This window comes from Bombus affinis, chromosome 6 (assembly GCF_024516045.1).
Source record: "Bombus affinis isolate iyBomAffi1 chromosome 6, iyBomAffi1.2, whole genome shotgun sequence".
Taxonomy (NCBI): domain Eukaryota; kingdom Metazoa; phylum Arthropoda; class Insecta; order Hymenoptera; family Apidae; genus Bombus; species Bombus affinis.
The window spans coordinates 14,437,456-14,456,434 of record NC_066349.1 but is presented as its reverse complement, the minus strand read 5'-3'; the positions used below and the strand labels follow the sequence as shown (position 1 = coordinate 14,456,434).

Sequence of the window (18,979 nt, the reverse complement as noted above, 5' to 3'; positions counted from 1 at the left end):
TTATTTCGGTTAATTTTGGTAAATTGATGCTTTGAAATGATTAATTACTATAGAATCCTATACAAGTGAAATTGATAACCCCAGTAATAGATTGCCTGTCTGTAACCTGAATAATGTAACACCATAATCCTAACAATGCATTTCATCCACCTTATTCAAGCGCACATAATAAATCTTCATTCCTAAACAAATTAACCTAATTCATCACCAATAAACTCAATGATATCTAACCTGTCAATGATCAAAAAATATATCATTCTAACCTTTCGATTTCGTTGTTACAACAAGCTGGGTTTCTCAGACGTATTCGCAAAAACTAGATCATAAAGATTCAAATAAAACTGGCAATAAAAATACTAGCAGGAAATTGAAATAAGAGCTAGCAACGTGTTTAATTGACCAAAACCATCCAGATCCAAGTGTTTCAGAAATTCTCAATCTCTATAGTATAGGATCATCTTTTATTTTTTTCTTTTTTTTTTCGTATGCCCTGTACAGTAACTATTCGATTGGCAACTAAGTGATTGCGAATTTTGTCATTAGGTGGTAATGACTTAGTTGCTAACCCAATAATTACCAAATACAGATCTTCGTCGACCCTAATAAAAACTGCCTGTATTGAAATACCATTGAAGAACATTTCCACTGATGTTAGAGAGAGAGAGAGAGAGAGAGAGAGAGAGAGAGAAAGAGAGAGATAGTCAAAGCAAAAGATTCAAAGAACACGCGAACAAAGAAAAACCTTCGACCACTTTGCCTCTAGACCTTTTAGCCTGTAATAAATCAGACTCCTAGAGGATTCTCGTCTCTACGACGGTAACAGAAACGATCAGGACACAACACTACAAAGCTCGAGCCAGTTAGACGATAAACACAAGCTTTTGAAACCGTGAAAAAAAAAACGTGATCGTTGCGAACACAGTCCAGACGGTGGGCCACCGAGTCCAACGGTGTCCTCTCATTCGACTCAAACAACGATGCACCCAACTGCCGCACCAAGATGGCCGCTGAAACCCGGGGTATTGGTGCACATCAATAGAAGCCACAGCCTACGGTCAGGTCTGAGCGTTCGCGCGAACGAATCCCTACGAAACGAGCTGATGAACAGACGTAACGACGAGCCAACTATCGCCGATCGCTTCATCGTCGAGACGACGATCGCGAAAGTCGCCGGTGGCAAAGTATTCCGAAGGCGTAAGGAACACCCGCAGAGGAGCATGACCGTGTCCGGTCTGCATGACGAGGGTATGCTTGCCAGAGCTAATAAAATTAAGGCGATGTTTGGAGTGCAGCTTAAAGAGCAGGCCACTTTACCAGGCATTTCCAGAGAGAAAACAGGTGAGTCCGCGCAAGAAACGCGTTACCTACTGTGTAGAGACTGTCGCTTTAGTGTTGGCACGTTTGGAATTTCGACGAACGGATACCGAATGTACAATAACTCACAAAACTATTCAAATACTTGTAGAAACCTTTCATAAATATATTATGTGCGTTATACGAAGCATTCTGAAATCCTATTAGCATCGTAATGAATTTATGCGTTATTCGTACATTATACGTACTTATTATATAATCCAAGATGATTATTCGTGGTTGCTTATATTGGTATTTTTGCTAAATATATCAAAATTTGATCGATATAATTATAACAGTCTCATCGTTGTAAATGAAATTGAAACATGTTTTATCATATGACACGTACAATATGTAGACACAATGTATGATACGTTTTAATACGTTTTATATAATACATAGAATATATATATTAAAGGTTTCTATGGAAAGTATTCAAATACTTTATTGAGTCACTGGATCCTTTTGCGCGGGTCGGTAATCAGCTGGCCACTGGTTCGTTGAGAATTTTATCGTGACGACGCAGCTGTGTTTTAACCGTTTCGTGGCCAGAGGAAAAGCTTAATTCGATTATAAAGGATAGGAGCTCCGTGACGGATAGCATATCTGGGAAGTAAAGGACGGCGGAAAAATTAGGAAGTAAAAATGTAAATTTAATGCAAGAAGCTTAAAGGTCTGTGGATCGAGAAATAAAGCTCTCTTTGTGCCGGTGTGTTAACTTTGTGCCGCTAATTACTCTTAAAAGCGCTGTCGTACTTCGTTAATGCTCCCAGATATTACTTTATCCGTTTCATTTTTTTAAATCGTGTCGAAGATCGGACCGTGATCTTGTTAGATTTGTTCTTGCTAAACCTCCATCGAGGTTTCAAATGCTTAATAAAGGAAAAAAGCTTCTTAAAAAGTGACGTTAAAATTTCACCGAGTACACGTATACTCGATAAATAATCCGACATTTGATTAAACCATTCTGTTATCACTGTGTGTTACATCGTGTCGAGAATATTATTGACAATGCAGATAAAAACAACGTACGACGAAAGCAATCCATATACACGTGTACTCGATTAAATAACAAATCAGCCTATGTACAGAAGTAAAAAATAAATTCAATCGTAAAAAACTTCACTGGTCGTATCTCGAAAGTAACGACTCAATGGCATCGCTGAAGTTTTATCATCGTGAAAATTCGAATTTCAATCGCTTCAAACCCGTAATCAAATCTCTTTTGCGAAAGTATCTTTACGTTTCCGGCGATACGATGTTTTAATCGCGAGAAGTTTAAAGGTATCCGGATTCGCAATGAAATTGCAACAAATTCCGATTTATTAAGCAAATTATCCAGCCATGCTTAATTAAAACTACGGGCTGCAATTTCGCGGTGCTCGCTCAAGTGTATCGAATATTTGATAAACGAATCGACTATGTTAAACAGACTCGATGTTCGTTCGAACGAAAAGTTGTATAACATTTGCGTGCCGATTTGCCAACATTAAAAACTGTACAGTCGATGCATCTCCTATAGGCTACCTACCATTGAATACATCATATTTCTTGTTACGGCTTCATTAACGTTAAATGCTCAACGATGGAAAAATTCTGGCTGCTCGATGTCGTACAAAACGCAAATAAATTACTTACAACTGAATATTTCAATAATACCAATACCATAAATTTATCGTCACGATATTTCCCATTACAGAGCTCGTCGAATATTTCCATCGTTGGAGAAGACGTATCCATATGCAAGATAATTTTTCTTTTTTATAAAAGAAGTATATTTTTTTCTTATCTATTATCCAATGCAATTAGATAATTTCGATAGGAAATAAAAAAATTGGAAAGTCTTTTTATAAATGCGTCTGTCAAAGTATGGATTTCTTGAAAAAAATGTTATAAAAGTAGAATGAAAGAAAAATGAAAAATTTGTACCAAAAGTATATTTAAAATAATGTATTAATAATACTTAAAATGTCCACTAATATTTTTCATGTAGATTGCCACGATGCAGATTATGCTTCAATTACATTACTTAATTATAATTTGCATTCTATGTTTTACGTAATAAATGTCATCGATGGTTTTCATCGCGGAAAATATAGAATATAAATTAAAATTACAATGACCCGAAATTATACCGAACCACCCATTAAATATTAAATCTGTATAAAAATCTAAAGAAATGTAGGCGTGTTTCAAAAAGAAATTTCCAATTAATAGAATATCTGATAGAAACATGGAAGCTTAAAAAGCAGTATTAATTTTTCTCGATTATCAAATACAATTTAATCGTCATAATATTCCACGGATGGAATCCGTTCTTGAAGGTACGTTTACCAATCATATCATTTTTCTGTAATTCAAGCTCGCGTGGTACTAAAAACGAGGCACGTAAAACGTAATTCTAGATTAAAGCGTCGCGTAAAAGAAGGTAATAACGCTTGCTACCTGTAATTAGTATGTTTAATGTCGTTTGTATCAGCATGTGTATCAAATGCGAATGCTGGAGGAATGGAACGTGTACTGGAAAAATTAAAAATTTCCAGTCTGCGTGTCTTCAATTAAATACCGATGCGAAAGAATTACATTTTAATTAAAAGAATGCTGTTTTATTTTTACCATTTTTAATTCACGGCACAAGTGGAATTACGTTTTTCGTTCTTCGTTTTCATAGTAACTTTCTTTTAGTTAGTCGTTACGTGTTGGTGTCACGATGTTATTCTCTCGCGAGACATTATTTCGCATGTTTTCTCTTCATTTAGCTAAACATTCATTCTAATTTTCTAATTACTCGACAAAGAAAAACAAATGCAATGTGCAAGGTTGCTTGGAAAATTATGTTGTCACGATGATGTGAACCTATATAGAATTACGTTTGCGATCCTCGAAAAAGAAAATATGCAATTTAGAAAGAGAAAGTTTAGCGGCAAAATACTACGAACGAATCTTAATTCTTTAAATATCTACAAATTTTTGCTTCCAAATGGATTGCTATACGTTCTCACAAACAATTAAAAATTCATCTGTGTTTAAAGTTCTTGTTTATTTAATTCATTTATTAAAGCTATTATATCTTTCGTTTTACAATTGCACTTGTATTATTATTCCATCGAAGCTTTAAAAACACGCAATTTATACAAATTTTGAAGACCGAAATTTTGTCCAATTAATCGACATCGCTTAATTGATATATTTGTGATTACAGAATAATATAATTACTTTTGATAAATGTTGTGCACGCCAGCGAGCTGCATGAAACAAAAATTGCTTCACCCGTTCGGCATCGTTGCTTGTTTTTTATTTTTTTTTTTCGTTTCTTGTATGTGTTTTGTGTGTCCCCTTAGCTGTGACTTACAAAAGAATAGCGCCGCGGCAGCGGATATTGCATGCAGAATCATCGTGCGAATTGAGCCGAGGCAACATCTCCCGTAAGCGAAAGAAACCAGGCGCAGGTACGTACCAAGAATTCGTAAAAATGTGCATGATTCGAGATCTAACAACAGTCTATAACTGGTTTTCTTCCCTTTGCCATCGACCTCGGCCTATTCTCTCGCGAACAAGCATATTTTTCCAAGGTGCAGTGTTTCTACGTACAGGAGACTTAAAAACGTGTGAAAATGATTGAAAAATCGCTTATTAAATGTGGAAAGATTAATGAAACACAACACGAGATTTTAGTATCAGCTTCATCGTAACGATTAAAAAATAGCATAACAGAAAAGAAAAATGTGGAAAGAACAGGTGAGCCATAAAATACATATTTCTTTTCCGTTTGGAATATATTGTTGCGTGCATCGTCTCAATAATTTTCGAGCATGGTTGCGGATATTGATTAGAGTTATAAATTCAACATTGACGGCAGCAATTTTGCGAAGCAAGCGCACAATTTTTAAACAACTACAATGTAAAACGTGAAAAGAAGAAACGTGCGAAGACTCGCCTTCTCTTTCATATTTATAGAATGCTTCCAGCTGATCTGTAATTAAAGTGGCATTGAGTTCAAGACGCTTCGAACAACTTTCAAAGTCCATTAAATCAGCATATAAACATTTGTACATACAGACGTGAATACATACTTTAGAACAACCTTATTTATTATATATTATAATTATTAACCGTATATATATTTTATATAATTAAATTCAGCTGCAGAAAGGTACTGTCATATGTTATTGTTTCAATTAGCAAATACAATTATTAAACGTATATCGTATAGAATAAGTAAATTTAACCAAAACAACACATTATCGTTATTAAAATTATTGGTTGCAATATTTGTAAAGATTTTCAGATTTTATAGTATAAAATAAAATAATCGTGGAATATATTTAAAAATAATTAGCCTTCGTCGTTTGCGTTTCACCTTTGCAAGTTTTCCGATTTAACATTCTATGGAAAATATTTCATCCGGCGAATATGTCCCCCCTACGGTTGGAAAAAATTTGTAGTCCGTTCCAGATCCCAGAATCATCCTCTATGTATGTATATACGTACTATACTGTTTAATTAAACGATTCATTTTGATAATGGAATCGTTGTAACGTAGCAAACCGATACAGCGAGCTCTGGGTGGAAATTATTGTTTCAATACGCTCTTTCGGCGTAATGAAACGAGCTTCTCGGGTTTCTCCACGATCTCGAATCTGATTCGCGTATTTTCAAAATATGTGGGTGACGAGGTGACTGGCTTTGGTGCACGTAAATGAGCAACGTGACATTTTTACCGGCGATTCGAGCTGCGATGGAAATTGAGAAAGAAAATATTTGCAGGGGAATCGACGCGATTCAATCTCATTGTTGATTCGTTATAAATCCTGTACGTATAAACATTCGCGTGCAAATAACGCGCAACGTATATACACATAGACACCGTATTTATGTACGATACATAACTACGAGATGATTGTTATTTGCGTAATTAAAGCTCTGTGCCGGCCGGCGTGAAAGTACTTTGCGTAAAGCGTCCTAATTTGTTATATCGGGAAATTGTTATGTAATTTATCGTTATCGGGAACGAGATGGTCGTTGAAACATTACGATCGTCGTGATAGATACGTCAATCGTTGTTGAATTTGTAAATTGCATATTATAGTTACAGTAATATTTTTCTCCGATCGATAGTTCTTTTATGTTAATAGAACAATTCCAATCAGTCTGTTCAAAACGTTACAGATCAATTGTCTATGATTAGTGTTTTGTTTGTCTATTTAAAAACAGTAGACTTAATTTGGAATCTACAAACTAACAATTATTATAAATAGAATATGTTAGTATAATAATAAGCGAATAAGATAAAATTGAAACTATAGTATGACATATTGTTAATGTGTCTATGAATACTAAATAAATTATAACATATTTACTATGAATACATAGTAAGAAACGAGTAAAATGAAATTTTAAGAATATAAGACTCGAGATATATGACTTCCAAGTACCAGTACATTACAGTGACGATTATAACACACGAGAAATTTGCTCGGAAAACTTGTTAATCGAAATATTTGAAAAAAGACAGTAACCATCGGATATATTAATTACAGACGAATTCTGGGTTAAATTTAATTAGTACAAAAATGACGATAGAGCAAAAAGAACGTACCAACCTACGATCAAAATTCAGACTACCATAGTTAGGTCTCTGTTAAGGTGAAACTCAACATCCGTATCGTCCAATGACAAGAGGGGAGACACTAACCAAGAGGCTCCATATATCCCCCGTTATAATTTCCTTAGCTCTAGATATAGCCACTCACACTTGTTCTAGCATTTGCAATTACACCTGAATATTTATCAAATCAATTCTCTGTTTCTCGTTGCCTTTGTCTGTCTATTGGCTCTCTGCCTCTTACCTTCGTGCACCGGAGATTTCTATTTCACTGTGAAAGTACAAGTCCACTATAGAATCCTTCTTCGAGAAGGGACCACACACAAGTTTCTCTCTCTTTCTCTCTCTCTACTGTTTCTCTCGTAGATTTCTCACGAACAGTCGACACGTCACGTGTCCCCGTTTAATTACGCAAGATCATGTTTCGTTTGCGCTTACAGATCCCAATCAAGCTGCGAATAACAATCACGTGAACAGCGTGTCGGAGGGCCTTCCAGAGTCCGGGGCGAAGACGTTTTATGAGAATCTACCCTTCCATGGAATCCAAGCGCCGCCTAACAAGGTCAGTATGGAGAATCGATCCGTGCACGAGCATCCTTCCGTTTCAGCATGATCATCGTCCTTCTTTTTTCTTTTCATCTTTCGTTGTCTTAATACACGTTGCAATCGGCCACGTGTTGGTAACGGTGAGATGCAAATTTTGATATGAGATTCAAAAATTCAAAATGGATAAACGATGCGAAATTCTTGTGATCTTTCGTTTGATGGTGAAGCATAGTGTAAAGTACAGGCAATGATACCATATACCATCCTCTTGCATGATCGAATTAACCCTCGACTATATATCGTTGGAACGTAGGTAATTATAACAATTTCGATCAAGTTAGGTTACTTGCTTTCGAGTTATCTAATTTTAATTTTATTAAAGCTAATCGCAATATTGTTTGAGCGAAAGGATTAAAAGTGTTTCGATTCGCAAAATGTCATTGACGACGTAAGAAAGTTTGAGGAAGATAGGGGTAGATTAATAAATGGATACAGTTTACGATACGATGATATACAACGACGGATTTGTGCTTGTCGGATAAAGACGCAACATACAGGAGAGTGCGATCTCGCTATTGGAAATATTTAGAAACTTGGCAAATCGCAGCTTTCGTTGCTGCAAGATCACAAGAACGTCGCGTCAATTGTCTGTAGGTATTTCGTTACACTTGGATCATGCGTGTAAGTATAGGTTTTGTGAATAGATAACTGTACGTTTATTATCGAGGCCCGTGGTGCGCGCTACAACTCGCCTGAAATTCCCCTGGAAGTAGTTGCTCTTAATGACTTCGCCGTTGTTACAAATCGTAATCTGTCATTTCAAGTTTCGATTCTAACTTCCTACGGCGAATTGAGATATGAAAAATCGATCGATCTATGTATGTTGATTAATTTTCCTCCACTGAAACAAACCGTGAGAAACCGAAACGAGCAACTGGTCAAGACCGAAAGCTCACGTTACCAACCTCTCATCGTTAAACAATAGTCGACGAACGTTAAACCGTCGTTATTTAATTGGGAGCAAAGCGTTCTGCCAGTAGTTGAGCATTAACCTGAACGTACACTAGTGGCCACTTGAAATAGAACAGAGAGGAAGAAAGACAACGAGCTAACCTCCCGCGCTTCTCTTAATTAGCAGCGTGAAGTTAGAAATACGATAATGAAAGAACGAGGAAGTACTTTGTCCAACACCATGATAGAGCGGTAAAATGTGACAAGGCGATTGGAAGGGTTCTAGTAATAGGATAAATGTTTTTACTAGCACGGTCGAGGCAAGAGAAGAAGACCAAGTCGATAATAGAAACGAGCATAATTCCATAAAAAAAAAAAGAAAAAGGGAGGCTCGAAAATATCAGGAACAGTCGGATGTCCGAGCCCCTCGGCCGCGAAACGCGTCACCGGAAAGTCAGCGTGAAATAATTGCATTATAACAAGCTAGAGCGGTGGAGTACCGATAGTTTGGACGTCGGCTCTTTCCGAATAGGAACGCGAAGAACGTCAGAAACACTGGGCGTACAAGAGAACCTGGTGTACTGCACTTTGTGCCCGCAAGAGAGCCTTTAAGCATTGGAGAGTCAAGGTTGGAAAACGTTCTACCTCCTCATCGCTGGCGTTCAACTTCTACTTAGTTCGACGATGGTCCTTTTCACGGAGACGATTAGAAGCGATCGAATCTGCTTTGCTTTGATCGAACTTCGCTTTCAGAGCGAGATCTGAATTCTAGAGGAAATGGTTGAATATAGCGGAATAAATAGACGGAACTGGACCATTTGCAGTTGTGTAAATGAAACCCAAACATAGATAGATGGGTATGGATAGACCGATTTGAAACAAAATAGTGCGTTGTAGACAGGTTTTTAATGAAGAATATAAGATAGTGGAAACTATATCTAAAACTAAAATAGAAGTGGATTGCTACACAGTAGAATGTTGAATTGCAGGTAGGTTTCCAATGAAGGATATAAAACGAAACTATCGAACTATATTTAAACATATGATAGAAATTAAATTATACTCGGGTAATAAAATTGAGAAATTTATGAAACGTGTAGTTGATTAGTTTGGTTCCTAAGAGACTCGTATAATATTAGAACGTAACAGCAGGTACACGTTGACAACAGGAGCAAGTAGAATCGCCTTAATATCTCACGTTTAAATAAATAGCGTAAGACGAGACCGCATACATTAAAAAATTCCTCTCGTGCCCGATATTACCAATAATTAAAAATCGAGCATAGCAGGCATATCTGCCATTAAAATAGATCGAGCCAGCTGGAAGATTAAACGGCGAATAATTCAACGTACCTAGTCGCTAGCGAAGCTCAATTTAATATTGTAACGTTTTAACCTCCTTTTTCGACCCTACCGGAAGCCTTAAATTCCACGCGCTGTCCCATACGTTAATACTTAAAGCCGCCAAACTCGCGACACCGAGTCACACCTATCTTACCCACAATGTGGTGAACGAACAAGCGAACCATCGATCGGTTTCACGCATTAAATAACAAACCAAGCGCAAGGTCTAACGATGCAGCTAATGCAGTGTCTCAGGGTGAAAAAGGTAAAAGGATACGAAAGAAGACATCAACTTTTTACGAGATGATGCTACATATTTGACGACATGCTTTACGTTGTTATTGTCCGACCTGAACTTAAGAAGCTGCATTAAACTATATGGGATTTTTATAAATATATGGATGTTGTTTATACGACTGATTTTATATATATACACATGGATTTCAGTCTACTTTCTGTGTTGTAGGAAATGTAGTTTTTCATTGAAACGCCTGCATATGCGCAATCGACCTTGCACCAGTGTACGCATTTAGTGGAACAGTAGGGAACATTCAGTGACATAATAATGTCACATGTAGCAAATTGTATGTAATAAACATTATTGTATAGCAACTGATAGGCAGATATTTTCAAAAGTATACGGAATTAAGCCTACCTATAATCAAGAATGGTAAATCGCAGGTGAATAACTGCTGAATAATCAAAATTCGTGATCATTGCTATAACAAGAATACACTATCGGAACTCTTTCAAGAAATAACTGTTTAAAGTAGCATATAGTAGGCGTTGTACTATATTTAACATCAATTGCTTGAGTTCTTAGAGAGTAATCGCTTCTTTATATACTATATAATATTTCTATACTTTCTCGGTGAAATTATATTTATTAAGAGGCTAAAGACGCTTGGAAAATGTTGTTTGCTTATCAGAGAGAAAGATTACAATTTGTTATAATGTTTTCTCTTTAATCTAACATCCAAGAATAATTACTATAAACAAATTGTCTGATTTTAACATAATGATATGTATATAAAAATAAATGGCAAAAATACGATTACGTTCATCGTGTAATTAACGCAGCAGTTGTTAATTATATTTAATAACTTTTACATTAGGGGAAGAATTAAACTCCGCAATATAGTACAGCGTTATTAGTTCTTCACATTCCGAATACATTTTTAATTAATATAACAGCTTCCTAATATGAATGATAACATTCATTCTTGTGTAGAATAATAATTCTATGTAAAAAGTATCGTATTAAATGACGCATAAAAGGTACACTGTTCCATTTAACAGAAATATATTCTATTTAAAAGAAGTGTGTTCCAGGAACCTTTAAAACATCTCCAATTCCGTAGCAAATACATGTACCACGCAATGTATCATTCAAAACCATTTCATTTTGCCTAGTGAAATTTTTATCTTCCTTCTATCCACCTTCTATCGTTTTAAAGCTATGGCTTGACCTAGTTTCATGGGATACCCCATAAATAAGTAATCTTTTCCTTTCCAACCTAGGACAACAGTACAATAACAAAGAAATAAAATAAAATTGCTAAAACATAAAGTATATAAATAAGGATATTTTGTTTTCGTAGCTCGCATGAAATATTTAAATTAGTATCATTTTATTATGGAATGAACTATTCACGAAACTATAATAAACGTTGAAAAAATACATACCGTTTTCGGTAAAAATATAATTGAAATGCACAACCAAGAAATTGCCAAAAGTAGGTACTTGTATTTATTTATGCACGTGCTCGTTACTGTACATAATGAAAGAACCGCGATTATTTATAACATAGAGATGTAACGTGCAACTTTTAATGCATCTGTGCAAAATTTAGAGATAGAAAAATTGCACAGCACGCGAATATTATACGGCACAGGAAAATACAAAAATATAAAAAATATCCAAAGAGAGTACAGTGCTCGTTATAATTTTTAACAAACAATACGAATTTCCATTGAAGTTAAGTTCTAATTTCTTCATTGTATCCACAAAACTATAAACACGTATGGAAATCCGCAGCCTACTTATCATTTAATGCAAATGTAACTCAATAGATACGATATTACTCGCCTGGAAAATTTGCTTTCCTACATTACCATCAGCGACAGCGCTTGAACGAGGACAAAATCGTATAAGGGGTTGGAACCCTTCGACAGACAGAACTAAGTTTACAGCGTCTGTCGTGGCAGAAGTGGGGTTAATTCTCTCTTATTTAACCAAGTGTCCCCGTAATGGCCGTATCGGAAGCAGGAACGGTTCGTATCCGAAGTAATTGAGTATGGACAAGAGTGGAGAGCGCGAAGAGGCAGAGGAGAGTGTGGATATTAGAGAAGGGGCCCTTTGTCGAGTATCTTCTGGTTCCGGAAGCTTTTACCCTCGCTTCGTTCGACGGAGATCCATATTTCATCGTGGCAACTACTCGCCCATCCGCGACAGATTAACGCGCAAATTATCGATCCATGGTTATATCGTGCGTCCAAATGTTTATTTATTTGAATCGAATGATATCACGACGAGAAATGGCCACTTTTCCAGACCCTGCTACAATATCGCTGATTATTATTTGCCTGTCGATTTGCCATTCACGCGTTGATGAAATTGGAATGAAATTATTAGTTTCACGAAGATGAAAGGGGCTGAAGAGTATTTGAAAAGGTAAAAATTCGTTTGAAATGAATCAGTTGATGAATACGTGAAATGTAATGGATAGGTTCCAGCTCGTTTATATTATTCGTATTTGGGCATGACAAAATGCAATAAGATGATTTCATTGAAACGATCAATGCTTTTACTCGTCATTGTGCCAGATCTTTGGGTCTCATATTTTTTTTTAACAAAGAACGTTCAATGGAATTCTTGATCGCAAGTGAAACACTGCCTGAACACAGTGATTCAAAACATGTTCCAATAATTTCAAACGCGTACCGTTTCAAGCAGAATATATTATATAACATATGCAATATATAATAAAAGCACAAACATACTTACGAATAACGCGATAAGAATGATCAGCGTATATTCGATAATCGTTATTAAGATAATGATAAAGCTGAGCGATTCAACAAATTTAGGGGATTTTGTATTAAAACTATTTTAAACGAACAATGTAAATTACCGTGAACGGTCGTGTATTCAAAATTCATGAAAAGATTGCCTGTAGCATAATTGCCATATTTAACATGTCGTGTTTATATTACCCTTTAATATAAAGGTTTTTTTACATTCCGAACCGTACGTGTATTGATGATGTGAAACGAGTATACCGTATACGGAGAAAGTATGAATTTCAAAGCAAATTAACATACACTAATTACCAGGAACGGAATATCGCTACAATTTATTGTATTTAAACTACTGCTCTGTAATTACGACCAGAACATCTATTCGTATCTATCTATATTTATCGTATTTAAAATAATGCGTTCGCGTGTAATAATCCTGGATATCTTTCAGCCTGACCACATCAATTAGCTGTTTTAATTATAATCGGTATAAAGTACATCGAGCTGAAACATCTCTTTTTAATCATTTACGGTAATATTAAATGATATTCCACATTATGTAAAGACAAAGGAAGAACTAAATTCACTTACGGTCGATAAAATTATAAAACTAATTAAAATAACAAGCGAAATAACAAGCGAACGTTATGTGTAATAATGTAGAACTTTCACTAAGCCTAAGATTATTTAAATTTAAATAACTTGACTTTAATTTTGTGTTCGTACAAATAAGTCAAGATTGCTTGAAGTTCTTTGAATATAAGTAACTTTGTTTCAAACATAAGTAACATTGTTTCATCTAACAACAGTTGTTCCTTTCAAGTTAAGAAATAATTAAAATACTTTCAACTTCACTCGAAGGTTGAAAGTTGAATGGTCAGTTCACGTTAATAAAACAGTTTCAAGCTACTTGAACGCAAGCAACTCGACGTAAAGTAACTTAACTAGTGTGAACAAGCGTAGTTCAACTGGACGTTTTAAAATCAAACGAAGAACAAATACACATTGAAAAAATGTCAAATTACTTGAATTCAGGTAACTTGGCTAATTTACGAAATTACGGATAAATTACCAAACTTCGATTTGTGTCTGATAAATGAAAATTCAATTGAATTAAGAAGAAAGCCGGAAGCTGTAACGCCGATGAAAGCTACGAAAGATATAAAATAAGTCAGTGACTTTCAAACACAGACGAATATCTTACTTTAAGAAAAAAAGAAAAAGAAAAAATGGGAAAACGAGGAGTTTGTCTAGTGGAAGGTTGACTTTCACATCACGAAACTCACAGATGATTTATAAGGAAGCATTACGTCTGTGCTCGTTTCTATCTGCTGATAACTTTGATCATTTCGAGTATGAATTCTCCCCGACGGACTTATTCAATTCATTTTTCGTTATATCGAGCAGCCCTCAAAGCGAAAGAGGAAATCTGAGGACCGAAGAAAATGGCGTCGCGCAACAATTCCCAAGCGAATAGCTTCTGAACTTTTCTCCCTCGTCGAAAGGATGTCGCCAAACCGCGTTTCGAGACGAATTCGATCGGAGAATAGTGTATCGATTAGCAGAAAATTTCGATCGATTCCATTAGAGAAAAATAATAATAAACTATAACTCGTTAAAGTATTCTGAACGTTTACTATGAGAAACTCGTATATGTACGTACATGTGTTATATAATGCGTTATATAAAATGTATCAAAATTTCATTAGCACCGTAACAAGACACAATTGTCAACATTATATCGGTAAAATTTGATATATAATAATTTGAAATATACGGTATAACACGGCTGTTTGAAGCATAAAATAATTATTAAAGACCGCTTCGTTAAATATCGATGCTTGTTAATATAATGGATAATTGATTATTTAAATACATTTGCGATTTCTGGGAAATCTATACTTGTATAAATATTTTGTAAATTTTATATAAATTTTCAAACGTGTTCCAAATTTTACCGGAATGATCATGATACTCGAGGTTTATTACACACATCGAGTATCTATAAATGGTGTTCAAATACTTTGGTGAACCACTGTATGTCGAAATAATACATATCGAGATTGACGATACTTGCAGTTCCGTTTGCTCAGGTGAAACAGTTCGGGTTAAAATCGCATCGTAATTTCGCGAGAACTCTGAAACACGGTCATGCTTTATGAAACTTCTATAATAAACATCGTTGGGAAGCTCGATTGGTGTTTAACGTGCAGAGTGTAATTCCATGGCTACATTTTCCATTCGGAAACATTTTTCGGATATATCGCGTTTTACATCGCGCTTGATTGCGAATTTATAACATAAACGAATGTTGGGCTCGATCTTCCTTTTTTTTTTCTTTTTTTCGAAAAATATTGTCACATCAAAAGGGTTTATTAGTCGAAACGCTAATGGCGACGGATTTTGCAAATAATTTCCGTTATGAAATGTCTACTTTTGTACTTTTTGTTACATTTGAAAACTGGCTAGTTAAAGAAACCTGATTCGTAATGAGGATCATGGCTAACCGTCATATGTTGTAAATGGGAACATGTATTTTCCATGTTTACTGATGCTTTTTCGTCAATTTGTGAACAATGTTTGCTCGCTCTCATTTTTTTACAATTTTAACAGCAAAATTACCAATTCGTAATATAATACAATTTATACAGCATGCATAGATAACAATTAAGAATAGCGCAAGTGGCGTGAAAATTTGTCGAATAGTGGTGAATAAACGTAGACAGGTGCGATACGGTGTTTAACAAAATTTTATGTTGAAAACTGTGATGTCATATGACGTTTAATATTTTTAGTACTATACTAGTCGAGATTGACATTAATTTGAAAATTGTCATTTGCACGAAAGCTAGTCAGTCGAACTGAGCGAATTTTAATAATTGGAAGAAAATGGTGAAACGTCGATATTTCGGTAGATTGGTATTTTCAGAGATGACATAATATCTACCTATACATAGCGAAGTGGCATTTCTAATCGTGTTTTGCTTGAAACATTTAGGAAAAAAGTAGCAGCGAATCAAACAAGGCTTGCCATTTCTATACAAAAATAATAAGATAAACAATTAAATTAATCGGATGATTACAAATTAATAAATCCAATAACATTTCTTCCAGAAGAATTTTCAAATTAGCAACTCAAGATTTCTAAACTGTATGATAGGTTTCTAATTCAACGAAATTTCAGATATGTATCATGATCTTGATTTGTAACTTAAACAGAACATCGAGTGTTCTTTTAATTAAATTTCCCTCTTCGTTCCTTCCCGAGAGCAGAAATTACTAAAAAAGAAACGATACTTTCTACCTTGTCCTTTATTTCCAATTAAGGCTCGTAGAATCAAAGTGCCATAAGCAAATCTAAAAAAAAAAAAAAGAAAAAAAGAAAAAAAAGAAAAGTAGAACTCGAGAATCCGAGGGCTTACGATGGGAAAAGATGGCGGGGCAAACGTTTTCATTTCAATAAAACGAACGATACGATCTGAGCTCTGGTAAACAACCTCTTAAGATAAAGGTTTAGGAGACTCCAAAGGAATTTATTCGTTAAACGTTAAGCTCGGGATCTTAGTTTCTGTCATAAGGAGAAATGTACGACGATCACTTGAACAGGAAAATCCCGGAGCAATACTGTTGTCTTAATTTGAATATCGAAGTGCAGTATCGCGTATAATGAAATTGAATGTATATCGTATTTAGTCGCGATAACAGCATACTGTTAGTATCTCCGCGAAGATTCCCTCGTCACTTTTGCTTCGCCATCTTTTTATTTCGTTCTCGAACCCGTTTCCAAATACGTTTCTCTTTTATGCAACGCGTTCCCTCGCGTTATCAACGATGCGTTTACGACAACGAGAAGTAAAAGGGTGATGTAAAATTTTTATACGAAACGAATATTAGATGATGATAAGGAATAGTATTAAAATTTCGTTGTAAAATATCTATACGCGTTAATGTAGCGAAGGGGTATGCGGAAAGCGTAAAATTCGTAAGAAAATCCGAACTTCGTGGAGAACGTTAGGATGTTGAAAAGAAAGAATGATATTGTATATTTTTGTAGAGTTGGAACGTAATATTTTTTAAATTTACGAGTGCCTATTAGAAATTCGCACCTTATCTACTTATAGTTCCGTGCACGTCTTTCAAGATAAAATTTATAGAAGCAGTATGAAGCTACTTGATCTTTCGCTCAGTTACACTTTATGATGTTTAATCGAGATTACATATGGCAAAACGACGAAACATACGTACATAAATGAGTCTGTCAGAAACTAAACTGATCGCGTACAATTTCACTTTTTGTAAATTCCTCGATTTCATTATCTAATACGTTAATATTCTCAAGAAGTAGACGATTTATTTGTTCAAGTTTATTTATTACAAAGAACTGGCATGGAACAACATCAAATTCCACGATACATTTAAATAAGTAATTAATTAATTAATTAATTAACTAACTAAATAAGTAATACTTATTTTGTCTTTTCGCTATTTTTCAATTAATTCAATTGATCGTGGCTCGTATAATAAATTCATTTCCACCGTGAAACGTAATAACGCTTGTACTATTCTTCATAAGTCGTTTGCAGTGAACAAGTGCATTTTATTACACTCATAAAACACGGAAAAAAGACATAATCATTGACACGGTAGAATAATTATTGAAGAGAACACTAATTTCGAAAGCCTAAGAACCCGCCCTAGACAATTAGGAAATAATTTATTGTTACGATCCAGCGGTTTTAATTGGCAGGCTGTTTACGTTTCGCCCGAATTCGCTAATAAGAGTGGAATAAAAGAGAAAGGACTGCAGACCGTCTAAATTATTAAAGGGTAATTAGAAACGAGGGCTCCGATAAGGTCTTCGTAATGGCACCTCCTTTGCTTCATTAAGAAATAATTCACCCGGCCTGAGTGGAAAACCCGCTCGCCCTTTTTCCTCCGTTTCCTCCCTTTTCAATCCGTCGTTTTATTCTGATCTCGTCCACGACACAATGCCCGTGACGTATAATTGTGTATTACCCATTCTACCCTAATGCGTAAAATCCATTAACGTTAAAAATTATTTCACCCCGGAGGGAAATAGCCCGCGGGAAAAACAAACGAGAAAAGGGTTGGCTCCGATGCTCTACAACTACATAAACAGTGTGATTTATCGTATATTCACTCGACAATGCTTTCCTTTCGTTTCCTTCTCTTCTATTATTTTTCTTCTTTTTTTTTTTTTTTTTTTTCTTTTGTCGTTACTATATTTCGATTTTGGACGAAGCAAGAAATATAGGAACGTAAATCTTAAAGAAAAGTTTTCTTGAATCTTAATCTGAAGTAAAGAAGATAGCGTTGATAAAATGTATATCGATATAGAGATGAATCTAGAAAGTTTTCAAGCATTTAAATTCAATTCCCTTTAGATTTACCTTTCGATTCTCAGAATTTGCATATAATGCTAGCAAAGTTTTACGTAGAACGTATTTTTGCTTCGATGTAAACGTTGGTAATAAGAATAATAAAAAATTTGAAAGGATTCATTATCGCTTATTAAGTTATAAGTTATAAGTGTAATAGACTAGATCAGAAACAATATCGTACAGCTTTCATCAGAAACAGAACATCTTTAACAGAAAGAACGTTAGCTTCGTACTCTTTTAGAAATTTCCATTCATTAATCAATTCTCGAACCGATTGAACAAGAGCTTAAACGTGGTATGCTGATTAAATATAGCCCACATTCTGCAAATAGTGAAGCAAAATTTAAAAACGATAATACATCCTCTTATCGAGATACTTCATCGAATTTCAGTGGAAAGTGCCATACAAGTTCCGTTTATCCGAGCAAAAATCAGCAGTATTATCCACGATAAAACGGAGATCAAATACTCGAAAACGATTAAACAAGATCTGAAAACGATAATACATCCGATTACCGACGGAGTTCATCGTATTTCACATGGAAACACCATCCATACGATCATCGGCGTTCATTGGAAACAAAAATCAACAACATTATTCACAGCGAGAGGCCTCGTAGGGAAGCGCGGGGCCGAACCTTTCAAGCTAATAATTCGCCGAAAGTATTGCTTTCCTCCATTGGAATTGCAAAGCAGTTCTGCTAAAAACCGGTGGTGGTGGCTAACGTTCGGCGCAGTTTTTGTCGGTGTTTTGCCA

General features: G+C 35.2%; 2 protein-coding genes across 9 annotated transcripts in view; one reads left to right on the top strand and one right to left on the bottom strand.

Moving 5' to 3' along the window:
- LOC126917050 (monocarboxylate transporter 10) overlaps positions 1-18,979 on the bottom strand; it is a 192,285-nt gene that overhangs the window by 84,095 nt on the left and 89,211 nt on the right. The gene's annotated exons all lie outside the window — the stretch shown is intronic.
- LOC126917035 (hemicentin-1) overlaps positions 1-18,979 on the top strand; it is a 644,265-nt gene that overhangs the window by 599,478 nt on the left and 25,808 nt on the right. For 5 of the 8 annotated variants that reach the window (XM_050723410.1, XM_050723406.1, XM_050723407.1 and 2 more), the window contains 3 exons: positions 923-1,338; positions 4,695-4,802; positions 7,399-7,520. In XM_050723410.1, coding sequence (XP_050579367.1) covers positions 923-1,338; positions 4,695-4,802; positions 7,399-7,520 — 646 coding nt within the window. The remainder of the gene's footprint in view (positions 1-922; positions 1,339-4,694; positions 4,803-7,398; positions 7,521-18,979) is intronic. The other 3 variants (XM_050723413.1, XM_050723411.1, XM_050723412.1) reach the window with 1 other exon arrangement.